General features: G+C 36.1%; 1 protein-coding gene across 10 annotated transcripts in view; it reads left to right on the top strand.

Moving 5' to 3' along the window:
* Rbp (RIM-binding protein) overlaps positions 1–17,591 on the top strand; it is a 30,577-nt gene that overhangs the window by 7,278 nt on the left and 5,708 nt on the right. For 3 of the 10 annotated variants that reach the window (XM_026632288.2, XM_026632289.2, XM_026632290.2), the window contains exons 2-14: positions 8,287–8,487; positions 10,624–10,822; positions 10,896–11,792; positions 11,870–11,990; positions 12,059–12,236; positions 12,520–12,652; positions 13,209–13,399; positions 13,635–13,838; positions 13,951–14,145; positions 14,739–14,933; positions 15,109–15,360; positions 16,318–16,377; positions 17,339–17,428. In XM_026632288.2, the coding sequence (XP_026488073.2) occupies positions 8,290–8,487; positions 10,624–10,822; positions 10,896–11,792; positions 11,870–11,990; positions 12,059–12,236; positions 12,520–12,652; positions 13,209–13,399; positions 13,635–13,838; positions 13,951–14,145; positions 14,739–14,933; positions 15,109–15,360; positions 16,318–16,377; positions 17,339–17,428 (2,913 nt within the window). In that variant the 5' untranslated portion in view covers positions 8,287–8,289. The remainder of the gene's footprint in view (positions 1–8,286; positions 8,488–10,623; positions 10,823–10,895; positions 11,793–11,869; positions 11,991–12,058; positions 12,237–12,519; positions 12,653–13,208; positions 13,400–13,634; positions 13,839–13,950; positions 14,146–14,738; positions 14,934–15,108; positions 15,361–16,317; positions 16,378–17,338; positions 17,429–17,591) is intronic. The other 7 variants (XM_064218221.1, XM_064218220.1, XM_064218223.1 and 4 more) reach the window with 5 other exon arrangements.

Below are 17,591 nucleotides of genomic sequence, written 5' to 3'. Positions count from 1 at the left end.
TGTGACCGCTTACCATCAGATAGCACTTTTGCTCGACCACCGTATTGTGTAAAAAAGCTACGGCCCACGGACGCGGAGCAGTAAAGGTTAACGTGGGTTAAGCCGGAGCAACTAGTTTGTTATATAAATAATATATTTACTAGAACTACTTAAATCTATTCTAGAAATAAAGAGGGGGCGTACTGAAGATATTATATTACTCAGAAATGTAGGTAGACGAATTTCATGGCAAGTAAAGTGTAATTTTAGATTTTATCGTAGAATAGCGAAAACATAATGAATAAATTAATTGAATCATTTTATTTTGCATTTTGAAGACATTTTCTTCAAGAGCCGAGTGACCCAGTAGACAGAACTCGTCAATCTTAACGAAAGATCGTGACCTCAAATACGGACAAGTACTTTTGAGTTTTCATGTACTCAGTTTTATTAATCTGTATTTTTGCTCTATCGATGCAAATGCACAATGCATTTTAAAATAACTGAATCCAAAATGTGGTTTTTAAGCAATACAGCTCATATGTAGAGCATTTTTTTTTGTGCGTCAATCACGTGGATACTACTGTATGATTGATGATTGTAGGCTAATAATTTTTGGAAATCCCGGTGATCCTTCCCCTTTTTTACTTAATACCCAGCGAGGCAGTTGCGTAACAGCTTAGTATACCTATATAATATATTTTTTTAAACAATTATATATAATCAAGGTAAATCGATTCAAAGGTTAAATTATATGTGCCTATACGTGACAGAATTACGTGTTTTTACCAAGTAAACGTAACGTCTAGAAAAGTTGCATTGAAATTCTCAACAAACAACTTAAGTTTAACTAACTAAATAAATACTACTTTAATTATTTTACAACTCAGACCGTAACAATGGTAAGTATTGTCACATTAAAACTAAATTGTAAAGTAATAGTATGATAACGTTCCCCTGGTGGGCAAAGGCCTCCTATTGAGCTCCATAGATACACGTTGTAAATACAAAAAAAGCACATAAATTCAGTAGTGTTTACCTCGGTCTTGAACTAAGAATCATCAGCTACGATTCACTTCTTATAATCACTGGCCCATCCTGGCTTTTCAAGTCGCTTTACATTCTAATATCTTGTGACTTCATACATACAAACATAATTATGGGTAGTGATCACTTATTAAGTATCCCAGTCGTACCTAAATAAATAAGATAAAAAGAAAAAAAAAAAACATGTAGAGTTACCAGTTTTTGAACGCACATTTGTTTAAAATCTACGTGTTCTACCCACTTCACAACCAAATTACAGTTATAAAAAAGATTAAGGCTGTGGACGTTCAACGGTCGCATAAATGACCTTTAATATTTAAGAATACATCAAAGGCTTTCCATTCCAATTGAAAGGATGATTGATTCACATCAACGACAAAAGTAAGCGTTAGGAATATTAAAAGAACACTTCTCATTTTCTATACTAGAGTTTAGCATTCAAATGATAACATTTGTCCATGAAATAGATCGTTATAGGCTTTTAAATCGGAAGATTTTATTTGCAAGTTGTATTTAAAAAAAGTTTGTTTGATGGTAATAGAACATTTTTGAGGTTCTTAGTATGTATCACACAGGGTTATTTTTAAGTTTAGATTCATAAATGGATATTTTATTTTCATTACTGACATAACTGTGAATCAAGGTTTAAGTTAAGTCATTGTCAAAGTATCGTCAGTTTCGATGAGAACTTCTAAACGTATTCAATATTTCGTGTAAATTTAAAATTTGTAGGTAGACTTGCAAATGGGTTACCTGATTGGTAAGTGGTCACTACTGCCCATGGCTATTGATCATAAAAAAAATATTAAACATCTTCAATGTGTCACGAACTTTGGGAACTAAGATCTTTTGTCCCGTGTGCCTGTAGTTACATTTAACTCACCCTCCATAAAATTTACAAAATTCATTAAAATCTCAATGCGTCAACCTGAGTACTGGTTATATGTAACCTGTATGATTATAGAACAACATTAGTAAAGCTAATCAAACATATCAAGATAAAATGGAACCATGGAAAGCAGTACTTTTATATTGTTCTGAGAATACTTATTGTATTGCAGTATAGTTGTACATTTTCTAAATCTTTAAAATATTTGAAAACTCTTCTTATATATGAGAGGAAATTATTTTAAAATGGTCTCAATATCTGGACAAAGTGTGCAAGGAACGAAAATCGGTAATAAGTAAGCAACATATGCCACCCAGTTGAACTTATATTACCAAACTCACCGCACTCGCTCGCATCGTCTGCCTGTAAAAACTTACCAGCTTAACGAAATTGATGTTTTAATACTTCGTATGATATAATGAAAAACGATTAAAACGTAGTTCGGAGCTTGGTAACTTAGTAATTAAGTCGTTTCCGCTTCGAAGGTCTTTAGACTTTTTGGTAATTTTATTATCTATCAAGAATCAAGGAAATTGATGAAAATAATTTAGTCAACACGGACCGACTATCTATATTATCAGTTCATAGTATAAAACAAAGTCGCTCCCCGCTGTCTGTCCCTATGTATTCTTAGATCTTTAAAATTCATCATCGTCCTCCTGCCCTTATCCCAATTTTACTTGGGGTCGGCGCAGCATGTCTTCTTCTTCCATACTTCTCTGTCGGACGTCATCTCACTAGTAACATTCTTTCTAACCATATCGTCTTTCACACAATCCATCCATAGTTTCTTGGGTCGTTCCCTACCTCTATATCCATCCACATCCATTTTCAAAACTTTTCACACAACATGGTCCTCATTCCTCCGCATAACATGCCCATACCATGACAGTCGGTTTCCAGATAGCTTCTCGTAGATCTTTAAAACTACGCAGCAGAATTTTATGCGTTTTTTTAATAGATTGAGTGATTCAAGAGGAAGGTTTATATGTATAATAAATACATAATATAATATAAAAACACTGATAATTTTAGAGGTTTCTGATGTGATGTCGTAAATAAACACATTATTTTGCGCTTTCATTGCAAACGCTGGTTGAACCCTACGAGATAGATCAAAATAATGTACTACACTATTGTACACCTTAAACAGGGCTATCAGCATTGCGCCCGTGCGAAGCCTAGTATATATATGGAGTAGTCGGTAGTACTTTGTATGATGTTATAAGAGAGCGTTATGTCGTTTTCCGTTGCCTTAGCTGGTCTTACACCCAAATAACACCAATAAAGGTTTCACATCTAAAACTTACGTATACAATATTTTTTTGCTTTTAACAAGAATTATCTTAACTATCAAAAGTTAATTCAGGTTAATTAACTAAGTTTAATACGTAACATTATTAACATAATTTTTCAATATACAACGGGCGGTTTGATTTGAACCATACCATAAATTTTCAACTTGACTAGTAAGTATGGGGCTCTTCAAATTAACAACGCTAAAGTGCTATGGCTTTTGTCCGATAAATGAAAGAGGTTGCGATGGATAACAAAATCTTTCTTGCGGCTTCTAGAATAAGGACTATTTTAGATTGCATATATTGAACAAATGTGGCACACCGTACTTTTTAATGGGTTCACAATAATAGGTTTCCCTCGTTGCAATTATTCGAGCGTTGTTTGAGCACTGCACCCTAAAGCATAAACAGTGCTTTATTTCTTTAACATGAATAAAAATTACAAACGTTCAGAATAAGCGAAAAAATAATGTACGTATTTTTTATGGCTCGGTGAAAACATTGTTTGGTTGCCCCAAAACTTTTTCAGGACAAAAATTCAGCGATGACATTCCTTTATACGTAAGTATGTATGGATATAAAATTACTATTCAGTGCTGATATATTTGAAAATAATTAAAAAATATATACTTTAACTAACCTGAAGCAACATAGTGTTTCGAATGAGTTTGTTCTTTGGCTTTGACTGTACCGAGGGTCGCAACCAGGAAAAGTTTGAGGAGTATTCCAAATTTTTCTACCGAAATAATCGGTAAACGGATTGTGAAATCCCGCGCGTTTCTCGTGGCGCAACTCCACTGTTAGGACGAAATTGAAATCCTTTATTGTATCAAATTTTATGTTTTTACTTTTAATTGTACTTTAAAATGTTCCAATTTGAAGTTTGGAAGACTTGCTTTTATTCCTTAGCCTCGAATATATGCTTAAAATTGTGTTAAAAGAATTTAAAAATATGGTTATGTATCTATTTAGGGCATTTTCTGATGTAATTTAAAGTTACTCACCTTAACATGTATTTAAAAGAATTGTGTGTTATATATTTATTTATTATTTAACACGTATTCAGTTTAAAGATTGACTGTTAGTATGTTATCTTGCGATGGTATCAGATATTTTCTAATTAATCTACATATACTTGACTATAAATAAAATATTTTAATTGTAAGTAAATATTTTTAATCTCAAAAAATAAAAAAACAAATCCAATTCCTATATCCAATATAGAAGCATTACACTTACTTATTGATTGTCAAATTAAACACTACCACCGGTTCGGAAAAGAAAACGCCTTGACATGAGAAGAACCGGTGAAATAAACTCAGCAGGTTTTTTATCATATACAATAAGGTATCAACCCTGGATCCTGACCTGAACTCTATGGAACGCGGTCTGGGTTAAGAGTAATGCGTGTTAAATTATTCCGTTACGCAATGGTCAGTCGGCTAGTCAATGTTAACCGTGACATCTAATACTCCGTTTACATTAAGTCTCTATACTATTACTAGGGTGGACGTATTTACTCCCCAAAACACTTTCAGTGTACCGTCGACGGCCATTTTATTACACTTAATAAAGCTCAGTACTGTTAACTTCCAGACAAGATATATTATATACTAGCTGTTGCCAGCGACTTTGCTCGCGTGGAAGTTGAATATATTTACAGATTAACTTAAATATTATATTAATTCAAGACCTCTTTGTATACCACATTGGTGTGCATATCACCTCCTTAGAGGTAGAATATCCATACACGTCCAAATACGTATCTACTCATTTTTAATAATTATTCCAAAAATAAAGTTTCATGTTTCTATCTTAAAAAATGACGGATTTTCATTTTCAAACTTTTAATCTTTATTACGCCCTCTTAGGGGTTAGAACATCCAAAATTCTTTCCTTAGTGGGTGGATTCTCAATAAAACGCTCCTACTCGCCAAATTTCATTGCCCTAACTTTACTAGTTTACGCTCGGCGATGATGAATCAGTCAGTCAGGACTTATTATTTTATAAGTATTTAACTAACATAACTTTGTATTTTAAATGTTGAAAAAAAGTAACTACCGAGTTTCTTGCAGTCAGTCGGTTATTTTTATAAATTATAATATTACCATTTGATTCTCATGATTATATCTATGCCAATTTGTTTTTCCCGTAAATACCGTATGCAGGAAGCATATATACTCGTAACATAGCACGGCAAATTACATTACGATTCACTGTTTAAGTTGTGATGAGGTAACAGGCAGACAGAATTACTTCCGCATTAGCAATAGACATATTTAAAAAAATACGTAATGATACTAAATGTTTTACTGTTTAATAAGCATAATTTTTAACTTGGTGGTAGGACTTTGTGCAAACCCATCTGGGTAGGTACCACCCAGTCGTTATATATTCTACCATAAAACAGCAGTGCTCAGTATAACTACAGGCATGAGCCAGTATAACTACCGGCACAAGGGTCATAACGTCTTAGTTCCTAAGGTTAAGATGTAAGAAATGGTTAATATACATTACAGCGCCATTGTCTATGGGCTGTGGTGACCACTTACCATCAGGTGGTCCATTTGTTCGTCCCTTTTGCGTAGACGGTTTATCAAGAAAATAAAATTATATAAAAGATACAAGAAAAGCCTATATTCAAATATAAAACTTATGCAAAACGAAAATACATTAAGCGCTTAAACGTTATTTTATAACCTTAATAAACACCCATTCACGATTCTAATTAAATTTGCATGTGGGTATAATTATGCTGGCTTCGAATGTTTCTTTGCCGTACTGCCCAAACGGGATGTAATATATCTTTCTTTAAGCATGAAAGACATTTGTTCAGGCGCGCCATATTGCGTAGTCGCTGGCTGCTTTCCCAATTCCCGCCGCCGGAGTGTCTGCCAAGCTTTGTGGGGCCTCCCCTCCTTTGTAAGGAGCTCCGAGGGAGCAGGTCACCGCACTTTTTCTTAGCTCGAGTCGAGACGAGACGGCGGCGGATAATAGCGGTATTTGGCTGCGCTGAGTTCGTTGTTCGCTTTCTATCGATTTGAATTTATTATTATGTTTTTTATTATTTAATATTCAATGTTAATGTCCCACTAGTGGGAAAACGCCTTCTCTTTTAAGAAGATAGCTAATAAACATTGTATGTTTGTATGTAACATCATATATATTATGCGTTATGATATTTTAATAATTCAATGATGGACTAATTAGAATGATTATAATTTGTTATAAAGTAAATTCGTTATGACTAAATTAATTTAAATTTTGCAATTATTTCATAAAATTATACGTATTTTACATCGTTGGACTATTGTGTTTTCTTAAATCTTATTGTAAACGATTTAAATTTACTGTATTTTAATATTTTTCCTTTTATTTTTAATTATAATTTCAGATGTTTAGTGACTATTTTACAAGTCGCGGTTACTTTAAGTGCGCTATAAGTTTGTCAAGTGTTACCCTGTAACCTAAATTGTATATTGTTCATTTCTAAATATTTGTTTGTTAAGTTGGTAACCTTAAATAAATAAATGTTTGTCATGTTGGTAATCCTAAACAAATGAATAGATGTTACGATAGGTGTCAAACAATGTATCGTTTTGAAATTGTCGTCGAATTCTCAAATTGCAAGTAATGGCCATTAGTACGGCGTTAACCTCTCAACTCCCCATGGTTCCATGATGTTTTATGGGTTACTTAGTTCATATCGGTTTTATCGATGACGTCAACCGTTGAAGGACAAATATGTACCTGGTCGAGTAAATTTTAACAGAAAATCGATAAATTATTCATACACCAGTAACGCGGCCTCGTTTATCACACTTGACTGTAACAAGGGCTTAACATAACTTTTCATTATCATAATTATTTAAAATATTTGTTGTTTTTTTTTTATGATGTTAATGAGCATAGGAATGAAAATCAATGGATTTTTTAAATAAATTTCATTTGATTACTTATTTGTATAATATTTTCGACAATATAATACTTATAAAGTTTTGAACATAGCACATGCCTGATAGACATACTCCTTAAAAGAATACAATGAAATTATAATAGTTCACAATTCAAAAAATACACATTAATTTATTAAAGGTGACATTAAACATTCTTATAGAGACGTGTTAATATTTTTACACTTTGCTAGTATCCTTGTGTCAAAAAAACTGATTTACACAAATAACACTGAAAAAAAAATTATAAATAAACTTCAAGCTAACTTAGGAGTGGTACTTTTTTTTTATAAATTTAAATGGCACCAAACGAGCAGTGTAAACAAAACATAAACATAAACATAATCAGCCTGTAAATTTCCCACTGCTGGGCTAAGGCCTCCTCTCCCGATGAGGCGAAGGTATGGAGCATATTCCACCACGCTGCTCCAATGCGGGTTGGTGGAATACACATGTGGCAGAATTTCGTTGAAATTAGACACATGCAGGTTTCCTCACGATGTTTTCCTTCACCGCCGAGCACGAGATGAATTATAAACACAAATTAAGCACATGAAAATTCAGTGGTGCCTGCCTGGGTTTGAACCCGAAATCATCGGTTAAGATGCACGCGTTCTAACCACTGGGCCATCTCGGCTCTGTAGTGTAAACATAAAAAACATATTTCTACGTCGATGAGTAAGTAACGAAGTATACACTTCTTACCCATAAATGTTGTTAAACGGGCGTTTAGATAAAAAGAGATGTCTCCCTTTCGTTCACCATAGATTTGACAATCGAAAGACTAAGACACATAAAGAATCATCTTCCAAATAAAAGATTAAAATTAAACCACTAAACGATTAAGAACACAGTTTTACTTCGAGTACAGATGACCGCTGACAAAGCTGATAGAATTTATGTCACAGTCCCAGGCGTCGTCATTTGGACAGTAGCTTAACTTTAAAAAAAAAAAACAATTAGGTAAACGTAAATATCTAACAACCATAATGAAGTTGTAATGATTGATGAGCGAAGTATCTCATGAGCAATTTACAATACTAAGTTTCAAGTATTGTTTGTTAGGTTATGTACATAGTTCAACTAATGTTATCTGATTATAATACTTTGTGAATACAGACAATGAGCAGTTACAACATGTCAAGTGGTGGTGAAACGGACGTCCTATCGCGGCGGCTTCGCGAAGCTGAAAGAGCTCGCACTGACGCGGAGCGCGCACACGCGGATGCGCTCGCCCAACTCCGAAATGCGCAGCGTTCGCCGCACGACTCGCATAACGTCGAGCAATTGCAATCGAGAGTACGCGAGCTAGAGAAAAAGGTATTTTTTTAATATAAATTCTCACCTCTATAGCAAAATCGATATCGATATGATTGGCGCATCATTCACCCGTAAAAAAAGGGAACAAAGTCAACAACAAAAGTAGCAACTGTTAGACCTTTTTCCATGTGGTAAACATATTCTCATGTTGGTACCAAAAAGAGAGAGAGTGAGAATGATGATTAAAGTTTTTATGGCATTGTAAGACTGACGGGCAAATGGGCAACCACACCAATGGGTCACCACAGCCTATAGACATTAGAGTCGTAAGATGTTAAGTCCTTTGTGCCAGTAGTTACACTGACTCACTCACCCTTTAAACCGGAACAAAAACATTACAAACTATTGCTCGAATATATGATGATTGGGTAAGTACTATCTGCTCATCATATATTCGAGCTCGAAATGGACTTTCACAAAGACCTACCATCAAGTATTTAAAATAATAAAGATATATATTTAAAAGGGTATAAATGGTGCCAACTATTTACAATGTAGAGCCTACTATATATCATTCGCACATAATACATTTATACACACATCAACACTGTCTAGGGATGTTTTGAATTTACTAAATTATTTCAAAATTTATTAAAGATAACATACAACATGTTTATATTTTTATAAAGACCATTTATCTGACTATACTCCAGAATAAAAAAATCCTTATTATTTTGCGTAAACAATTTTATACTTAAATAAAGAAAAAACGTAAAATAATGGTAAAACTAACAATTAATGTTTGTCTCAAGAAAATGTGAAAAATATAGAAAAGTTATTGTTTTTAACAGTTATATGAAAAATCAATAGTCCTTAAAACCACCCATCACATTTATAACGGTCCTGCAACGATTTTTCATACTTTGGATTAAGTTATCCAAGTCTTGCTGTGGTATATTGTCCCAGGTCCGACAAAGATGCAAAAAAAGTTGCTCTTCCGTCGCAATATTTGCAGGGAAATTCCTCAAAGCCCTTCTTTGGAGTATGTCCCACGCGTGCTCTATGGGGTTTAGATCAGGTGATTGAGCGGGCCAGCCTAAGACCGATACGTCTTGTTCCGGCAACCATCTCGTCACCACTCTCGCTGTGTGCGGACGGGAGTTATCGTGCATGAGCGTGAATTCTTGGCCCTACAACTACAGATGTAGTCTATGGGGATAAATTATCGGCACTAGCACCTCGTTACGGTATTTTTCAGCCGTCATGGTGTTTCTGATCCAAACGAGGTCTGTTCTTCCACCGAGACGAATTCCCACCCAAACCATAGTTGTCCCGCCGTGGTATGAATGGACTTCCTGAAGATGTTGCAGACGGCTGTCACGACCAGGGACTCGCCAAACACGTACTCTACGTGTATCGGGATGGAAACCGAACCGGGACTCACCGTTAAACAGCACTTCAGACCACTGGTTATCTTCCCAGAGCAGATGTACACGAGCCCACTCTAGTCGTCGCCCACGATTTCCTCGGCGTAGTGCTGGAGTACGTAGCGGTCTGCGAGCATGAAGTTTAGCTTCATGCAGCCTTCTTACAGTTTGGTCACTCACAAGCAACTGGTCCTCTGACTGGGGCCTCTGAACCAACTGCAATGCCGTAACATTTGGTTCTCTTTTCGCGGCAACTTGCAAATATCGGTCTTGTCGTTGAGTGGTTATGCGCTTCCCACCTGGATGTCTTTCAGCCACTTCACCACTAGCACGGTAGCGTGACCATAACCTAGATATAACGTTTTGTCTTGTTCCAATCTCCTCAGCAATACTCCGTTGAGTAGCCCCAGCTTGGAGCGCGCCTACTGCCCTTAACATTTCTTCTCTCGTTAAATGGCGCCGCTGCATGATGCACACAATAGGTTTAACTCGAAATTAATCGATAACTTGTTATAAAACTTAAATTTGACACAAAAAAATATCTCAATATTACAATAGGTAAACGAAACTTTCGGATTTCGCTACCATTATGCCGCGTAAATATTTTGTTTTTATTTATTTTTTTCAAATTCTAATTTAGAATCGTCCAAAAAGTTTACAAAGTAGTCTTTCATTAAAAGATTTTAAAACTGGCCAGGATTTTTTGAGTTTAAGAACTTTATACAAAATATCCCTAGACGGTGTTGATGTGTATATTTTTGTATGTAAGGCTGCCTTGGAAACAGTTCGTTGTGAGGAGCTACAGTTAGAATTGTCATCGGCGATGCGGGCTCGTGGCACTTCAACTACTGCCACTTGGACGACGTCAGTGGCTCAGCCCGCTTCTGAGATAGAACGTATCATGGCAAAGATCGAACAAGACAACCGCATCTTAGCTGAATTAGAACATTCTAGATCAACGACACACGGTAATTACTTTGTTCTTTGTTGTGTTTTTAATATTTAATAAAAGTTATATTATTGTATATGTTTTTTGTATAGGTATTCAACAAAGTGGATCTAATCAGGCGCTGGGAGAGTTTCATTCACCAACGCCGTCACCTTTGCCTCATTCGTATACGAGCTCAGGACATGTAGTTCTATGTCAGAGCAACACAATGCCAACTTTGTCTTCACTCCATGCCACCTCACAGTTCACTGCCCCTAGCTCCAACTCTGTAGCCTACTCTATGAGTGCGCACAACCCTTCCTACTCAAACCCCGTATCTGCCTCTTTTGGTTTGTCCAATACCCACCAAGTTACTTTTACAAACCCTGTTACTGCTCCACTCGTAAATAATATCAGTCAAATTTCCAGTACTCTGGCTGGTTTACAGTCAAATCTTCAAAATATAACAGGAAATGTTTCCGCTATGAGTTTGGGATCAACGTTAGGTGGCCCTTCAATGACCGGAACTATGGCTGGAACCGGACTTTCGAGCTGTTTAAATAATCCACCAACAAGTTTATCTGGAGGTCTAACGAGTACGCTTGCTGGCATACAAAGTCATTTACCTAGTGCCCTTGGAAATGCTCTATCTAATTTAACGGGAGGAACACAAATTGGAGGTCTCAATACGAGTTTAACAGGAACCAATGCATATGGAACTGGACCTGGAACATATACGAATCCTCTCTTATCGAGTGGCTTGGGAACAAATACTATGAATATTAAACTTAAACCCATAGATGAAATTGATCTTGGTTTAAGCAGATACGGGACAAATAATCCACCAATAGTTAGAGCTGCTACGCCTGTTACACCGCACCAACCGACTTGGAATTTAGGATTAGATAGCCAATTTGGAACTGATAGAATAGGAAATTTAGACACATTTCTTCATGACCGAGGTCCGAGAGCTATAAGACTTTTACCAAATAATATATTGGACGTAGATGGTATGTTGCTTCCGAATGATATGGAAATACAAAGTTATTATTATTCCTAAATAATAATTATTATTCCTAAATTTCAGTACGAAATACCCATTATATGAACGGCGGTGCGTCATCTGAACCACAAGTTGATATGTTGGACATACCAGGGAAAGGCCGTTGCTGTGTTTACATCGCGAGGTTTTCATACGAACCACCTGAGTAGGTTATTTGTCCATTTGAGATAAATATAAGATTAATATTCATATAAATGACAGTAATTTTTTTAGTGTCGAAAATACCGAAGGAGAATTATCTATCTGCGCTGGAGATTATTTGCTTGTTTGGGGTCCGCCTGATCCAAATGCAACTATGCTTGATGCTGAATTGTTAGACGGACGACGTGGTCTAGTTCCTGCAAATTTTGTTCAACGTCTGGTTGGTGATGATTTATTGGAATTTCATCAGGTAATAAAACATACATACATGACATATTACATGTATAATTACGGCTAAAAGTCGAAGGAAACAAAAACAAATCTACGAATGAATTATCAGGAAAATAAAATATCCTATTAAAAGATTAGCAAAAAGATTCTCTCGAATTGCATTATAATGTAATGCATTTGCATTTAATTTCGATAAGATTAGTGTTGTTTTATTTCGACTTCAATCCGTAATTTATACATGCAGAGTTCAATTTCGAAATTGTAAGATAAGAGCTCTTATTTCATATTTATTGCATCATTAGGCCGTCGTAGCTACTTTACGTGATGCTGATGAGACTGCAACCACAGCTATAAGTGATTTATCCCTTAGTAGAGATGTGGCACGCCTTAGTGAGATGGCAGACATTAGCGAAGGGCCGGAAGACGATGACAATGGTAAGATAGTGTTTCCATTAAATCAACGAGCATTTGATTTTTCATTAATTAAATTTTTAGAGTATGTTAAATAAGTTTAGTTTCCTAACACACAGACACCACTAAATTCCACAGTAGTAAGTACCTAGACATTTTAGGTATTTACAGTCATACCCTACTCAAATTTTTGGTAGTATTTATTTTTCATTATTTATTTATTTATTTATATTAGTTAACTCTCAATATATTCCAATCGCATGATAATTCACACACATAATAAAATGCACTAACAAGAATATTTGATGACCATAGAAGTTAAACTTTAGCGATAGTGAATGCCGAACGAAAGATAGCAAGCTATGTATAGCAGGATTTTAAATCAATTTAAATTATTATTTATAATGTAGCCATAGAAATATATAGTTAAACCTTTATCCTTTCCTAATTGCCTCATCCTATTACATCGGATTTCGCTGCACGCTTCTTGGCATATCACTCGCACTTCGCCTGCTTGGCTAACTCCTACTCGCGATCAACCCTCGGACCTGAACAGCCAAGCTGTTTTTCTCGTCGCTAGTGCCTGCACCGCGCCAGCTCACCCTCGAGAGGCAACTCAACAAGTCTGTGCTGATTGGTTGGACGGCGCCTGAAGGAGTCCAGCAAGCGAATATCGAAAGCTACCATGTATACGTCGACGGCGTCCTGAAAACTACTGTCAAGGCAACGGAGCGAACACGTGCATTGGTCGAAGGCGTAGACGCTAATCGAGTGAGTCATTATTTTTAGAATAATTGATTATTAATTAATGTAATTATTCTTGATATAATAGGTATTGTTTATATTTTTTACTTTTATTTATTTAGTAAAATCACATTTAGTTTCATCAAATTTTTATTTCATATTTTTCTTAATTACTTTTTCGAAATTGACGAAAATTGTTTTACCATTATTTATACATATTTATTACTTGAATACATTGATTGAATGTTTCATGTTTCCAAAGCCACATCGGATTAGCGTCCGTTCAGTAACAGCTACACGGCGTACATCGAGGGACGCTGCCTGCACCATGGTAATAGGAAGAGACACGGGGAACATGGGCCCTACCTGCGTGAGGGCTAGTGGAGTTACCTGCTCTCAAGCTGTAATATCATGGTTACCAGCAAATTCTAACCATCAACACGTCGTCTGTGTTAATAATGTCGAAGTAAGATAATTATTTTTTAAAAATAAACTTAGGGTTCTAGAATATTTATTGTTTTTGGCATTAAGAATTACGATTAATAGTTTCAAAGGTTTAACCGAGGCATATCTTTTAGGTTCGAACTGTAAAGCCAGGTGTCTACCGGCATACGATAACAGGCCTCTCACCAAGTACACAGTATCGAGTGACAGTCAGAGCTAAGCATTTAAGGGCGGGCCTCCCTGGGGTTCCTATTGAAGAGGCCCCTGGCGCTTATACTGACTTCAGAACCTTACCCAAAGGCCTGCCTGATCCACCTAATGAAATAATGGTACATACATATTATTCTATCAATTCAGCATGAAATGACTTAAGCATGCTTTCGTCAATTTTTTACACTTCACACTCACCTCCTGCTCGCCATTATATGAAAATATTACCTTACCTATTATGACTATTTAGCTCATATTTATTTTTTATAATCTGGATTTTAATAACTTAAAAGGAAACAGTTATGTAAATAATAATAAATTACAAAACTGCTTCTCAAAACATAACCGATCCGCGTTTTAGCTCACGCACTTAAAGAATGCTTTCTAACGCTCACCAAGTGTGTGGTTAGGTCCTAACATTAACGATTCCACAAGTCATACACAACCCCGCCCCTTTCGAGTACTATATCACGACCTCAAAGCACGCGGCACAATGGAAAATTTCGAGGAAGTCGCGTCAATCGCAACCATTAATCCAGCGCCAGGACAAATTTTGATTGACTTCGCTCACGTTGTTGGTAGCTTAGTATTCCCTTTGTTTTGTCGATCCTCCCTCGATGTGGCTTAATAGTATATATGAATACATTGTCATAAACCAATTGGCCTTACGAAAATAGCTGGATTGTTGGTGGTGATTGGTGCGGTGTCGCAGGTGGAAGCTGGACCTCAGGATGGCACACTGCTTGTGACGTGGCAGCCGGTGCTTCGGCCTCCCGCTTCTGGGCCTGTTACGGGATACGCGGTGTATGCCGACGGGAAGAAGGTGACTGATGTCGATTCGCCGACTGGTGATCATGCTCTCATCGACATTGGCAAATTGATCGGCCTCAATCCGAAATGCGTCACTGTGAGTACTGTAAGGCTTAGACTGGCTACTTGAGCGCTGTGTTGTTGATATACGCACATATTATTTCCGTAAACGGCACAAGGCGTTGTGTGCTAATATATAAAATTATGTTTTTATTTCACGAACAAAGTATGCAAAAGGAAAGACTTAGGTATTTAGCTGTTATGGGTTACAGGTGCGAACCAAATCACGGGACAGCCAGTCGAGTGATAGTGCCCCAACTCCTATACCTCCTGCTGTACTCCGAGGGGTCGCCTCAAGAGTCCCCCGTGGGCCGGGACCTGGCGTGACGCAGCCGACGCCTGGTTATCGAGGCCAACGCCCACAGCCTTACCAACAACACCAGCAAGTGATAGAACACGATGAAAATCTATCGGATAAAGAAATATTTCCAACGACCAATCGTCACGATCCGCAAACGACTCAGGTGAAAATTAATCTAAATTTTCTTTCGTTTAATGTTACTATGTACATACATTTTTTGGAATATTTGAATTTTATAATAAATAAATGTATAACAAAGTAATATCCTAACATTTTAATTAAATTAAAGTTTCAGCTTTTAATAATATATTCCTTAATAAATTATAACGCTTTGTTTATCGATTTTATTTTTTATTTTATTAACAGAATGGTGATTTTTATGTTACGTACTATTTTATCATTGAATTGTATAATGTTGGCACAGCACTTTGTGTATATTTAGTTCGCAAATCAGTGTCGTATAATATATTGTGTGTAAATTCGATAATCATTTGGCCAGTATTTATACATTGTTTAATGTATTTATAATGTGTATAAGAAGCTTCGTATTTTATTTATTTTCATTTCCGGTCTTTCCATTTGTGTCTTCTTAGTTGTTTTATGAAAATCAATGTCATATGCTCTCTACGTACGGGAAAAGCTATTTGTAAAAGTGTCATGTACAGTCCACTCAACCAGAACTGAAAAACCGTTTAATCGAAATTAAAAAGCATTCGTCTAATGATACATTAATGAATAGCCTTTCGCGTAATATCGGTGTTGCAAACTGCACTCTTTATACATACTCTCTCCTGTGGTTCTGTCGCTGGCATCTTCTAAACGGCGAGTAGTTCTTTGCCAAACGATACAAACACAACCACGCGCGCCATCGATTGTTACCTATAGCTATGCACTCGGCTCGAGCGTTCAAAATTAAATGTTTCTTGCTTGCGACTAGATCTGTAGACTCTAGTGCTATTGGCCGATACCTAACAGCGCACGACACCCTACAGATACCTATATACTTAGACAAATAAAGAGCTTGTACTTTGTGACACAGTTTCTCTCATCGAGCTCATTAAATTAACGTGCAGCATAATTACCTCTTTCTCTCACATAACTATTATACACCTTTCCGTAGCCCACGAGCGGATTCGGCACAGGCCTCCTAAAGAGTATATTCGACAAAATAACCCCTTCGGTAAGGAATTTTAACACGTCTTTTATATATATATTTTTATTTATTTCGAAATCTTGACACGTTTTGTTTAGAATTTTACGAATTTTTTATTTTGGGAGTGTTTTTTATTTCATTTATTAGTTTTATTTATTATTATTTTTACACAGTGTGCTCGTATTTTAATAGCATCGTAATATGCGTATTTACTTACGTAGACAATTTATAATCCATACATATGACAATATTTTTTAAGTATGCTTTTGTACATATCAAAGTAGACAGATACAATATTTAACCGTAGAGGAAGAGTACTCGTTAGCTAACTTATATGCATATTCATTTATTGAATAAACTTAAAAGGTTCATACGTTTAGTCGTTAATATATACATATCATAGCTGATTAGATTTGGAAACTGATTAGAGATTAATAAACTAAATAGTCTAAAACCTTATGCAATTGGTCTTTGAAATAAATATTTATAATATTTTTTATTATTTTTTTCTATAGACATTAATATGAACGAGAGAAAGCAACATCGTACTGAAATACATACCAGATAGTTATATCGTTAACATAACACAACTCAGATACGAGTATCATTAGGTATAAGTCTAATAAAACCATTTACACGTCATTTTTAGATCATACGTTACATATGAAGATACGAAATTCAATATTCATGCGCCTGTACTATGACAGATTGAAAGCAAGGGAACGCTTTCACTTCAGCCTTTTATTTTCACTTCGGCTTCAAAACGCGGCCTCACTTGCTCTATTTATATCGCCCTCATATACCGAACTGTGTTTGTATATCCTTCTTACTTACTCTTACATCCTCGCCCGCTTAACTGATTAGTTCTTGCTTCAGCGGTTAATGTCACAGAATTAATGTAATCATCCGATCACTCTCGATCACAATCATAATCATGATCATTTATTGTTATCAATGATATGTTGAATGACCGTGTGGTACCTATTAGCAATCGGGGATACCGGCCATCGAAATCACTAAAGAGGGAGCAGTGGAGGCCGGTAGCGAGGACGAGGAGGCGTCGCGTCGCCGCCCGCAGGTCTGCGATCTCTCCTAGCTGCCATCGATGTGCTCTCCATGTGCTAGCACTATTCACTTTGCTCTCTTCTCTTTCAATTTTATGCGGAACTTCCGAGTCACATGTTTTCACTTTTCCTTGTTCTGTGTTGTTATCTTCACGTCCTCGATGTTCTACACACTAC

This window comes from Vanessa tameamea, chromosome 21, assembly GCF_037043105.1.
Source record: "Vanessa tameamea isolate UH-Manoa-2023 chromosome 21, ilVanTame1 primary haplotype, whole genome shotgun sequence".
NCBI lineage: Eukaryota > Metazoa > Arthropoda > Insecta > Lepidoptera > Nymphalidae > Vanessa > Vanessa tameamea.
This window is presented reverse-complemented; position numbering and strand designations above follow the sequence as displayed.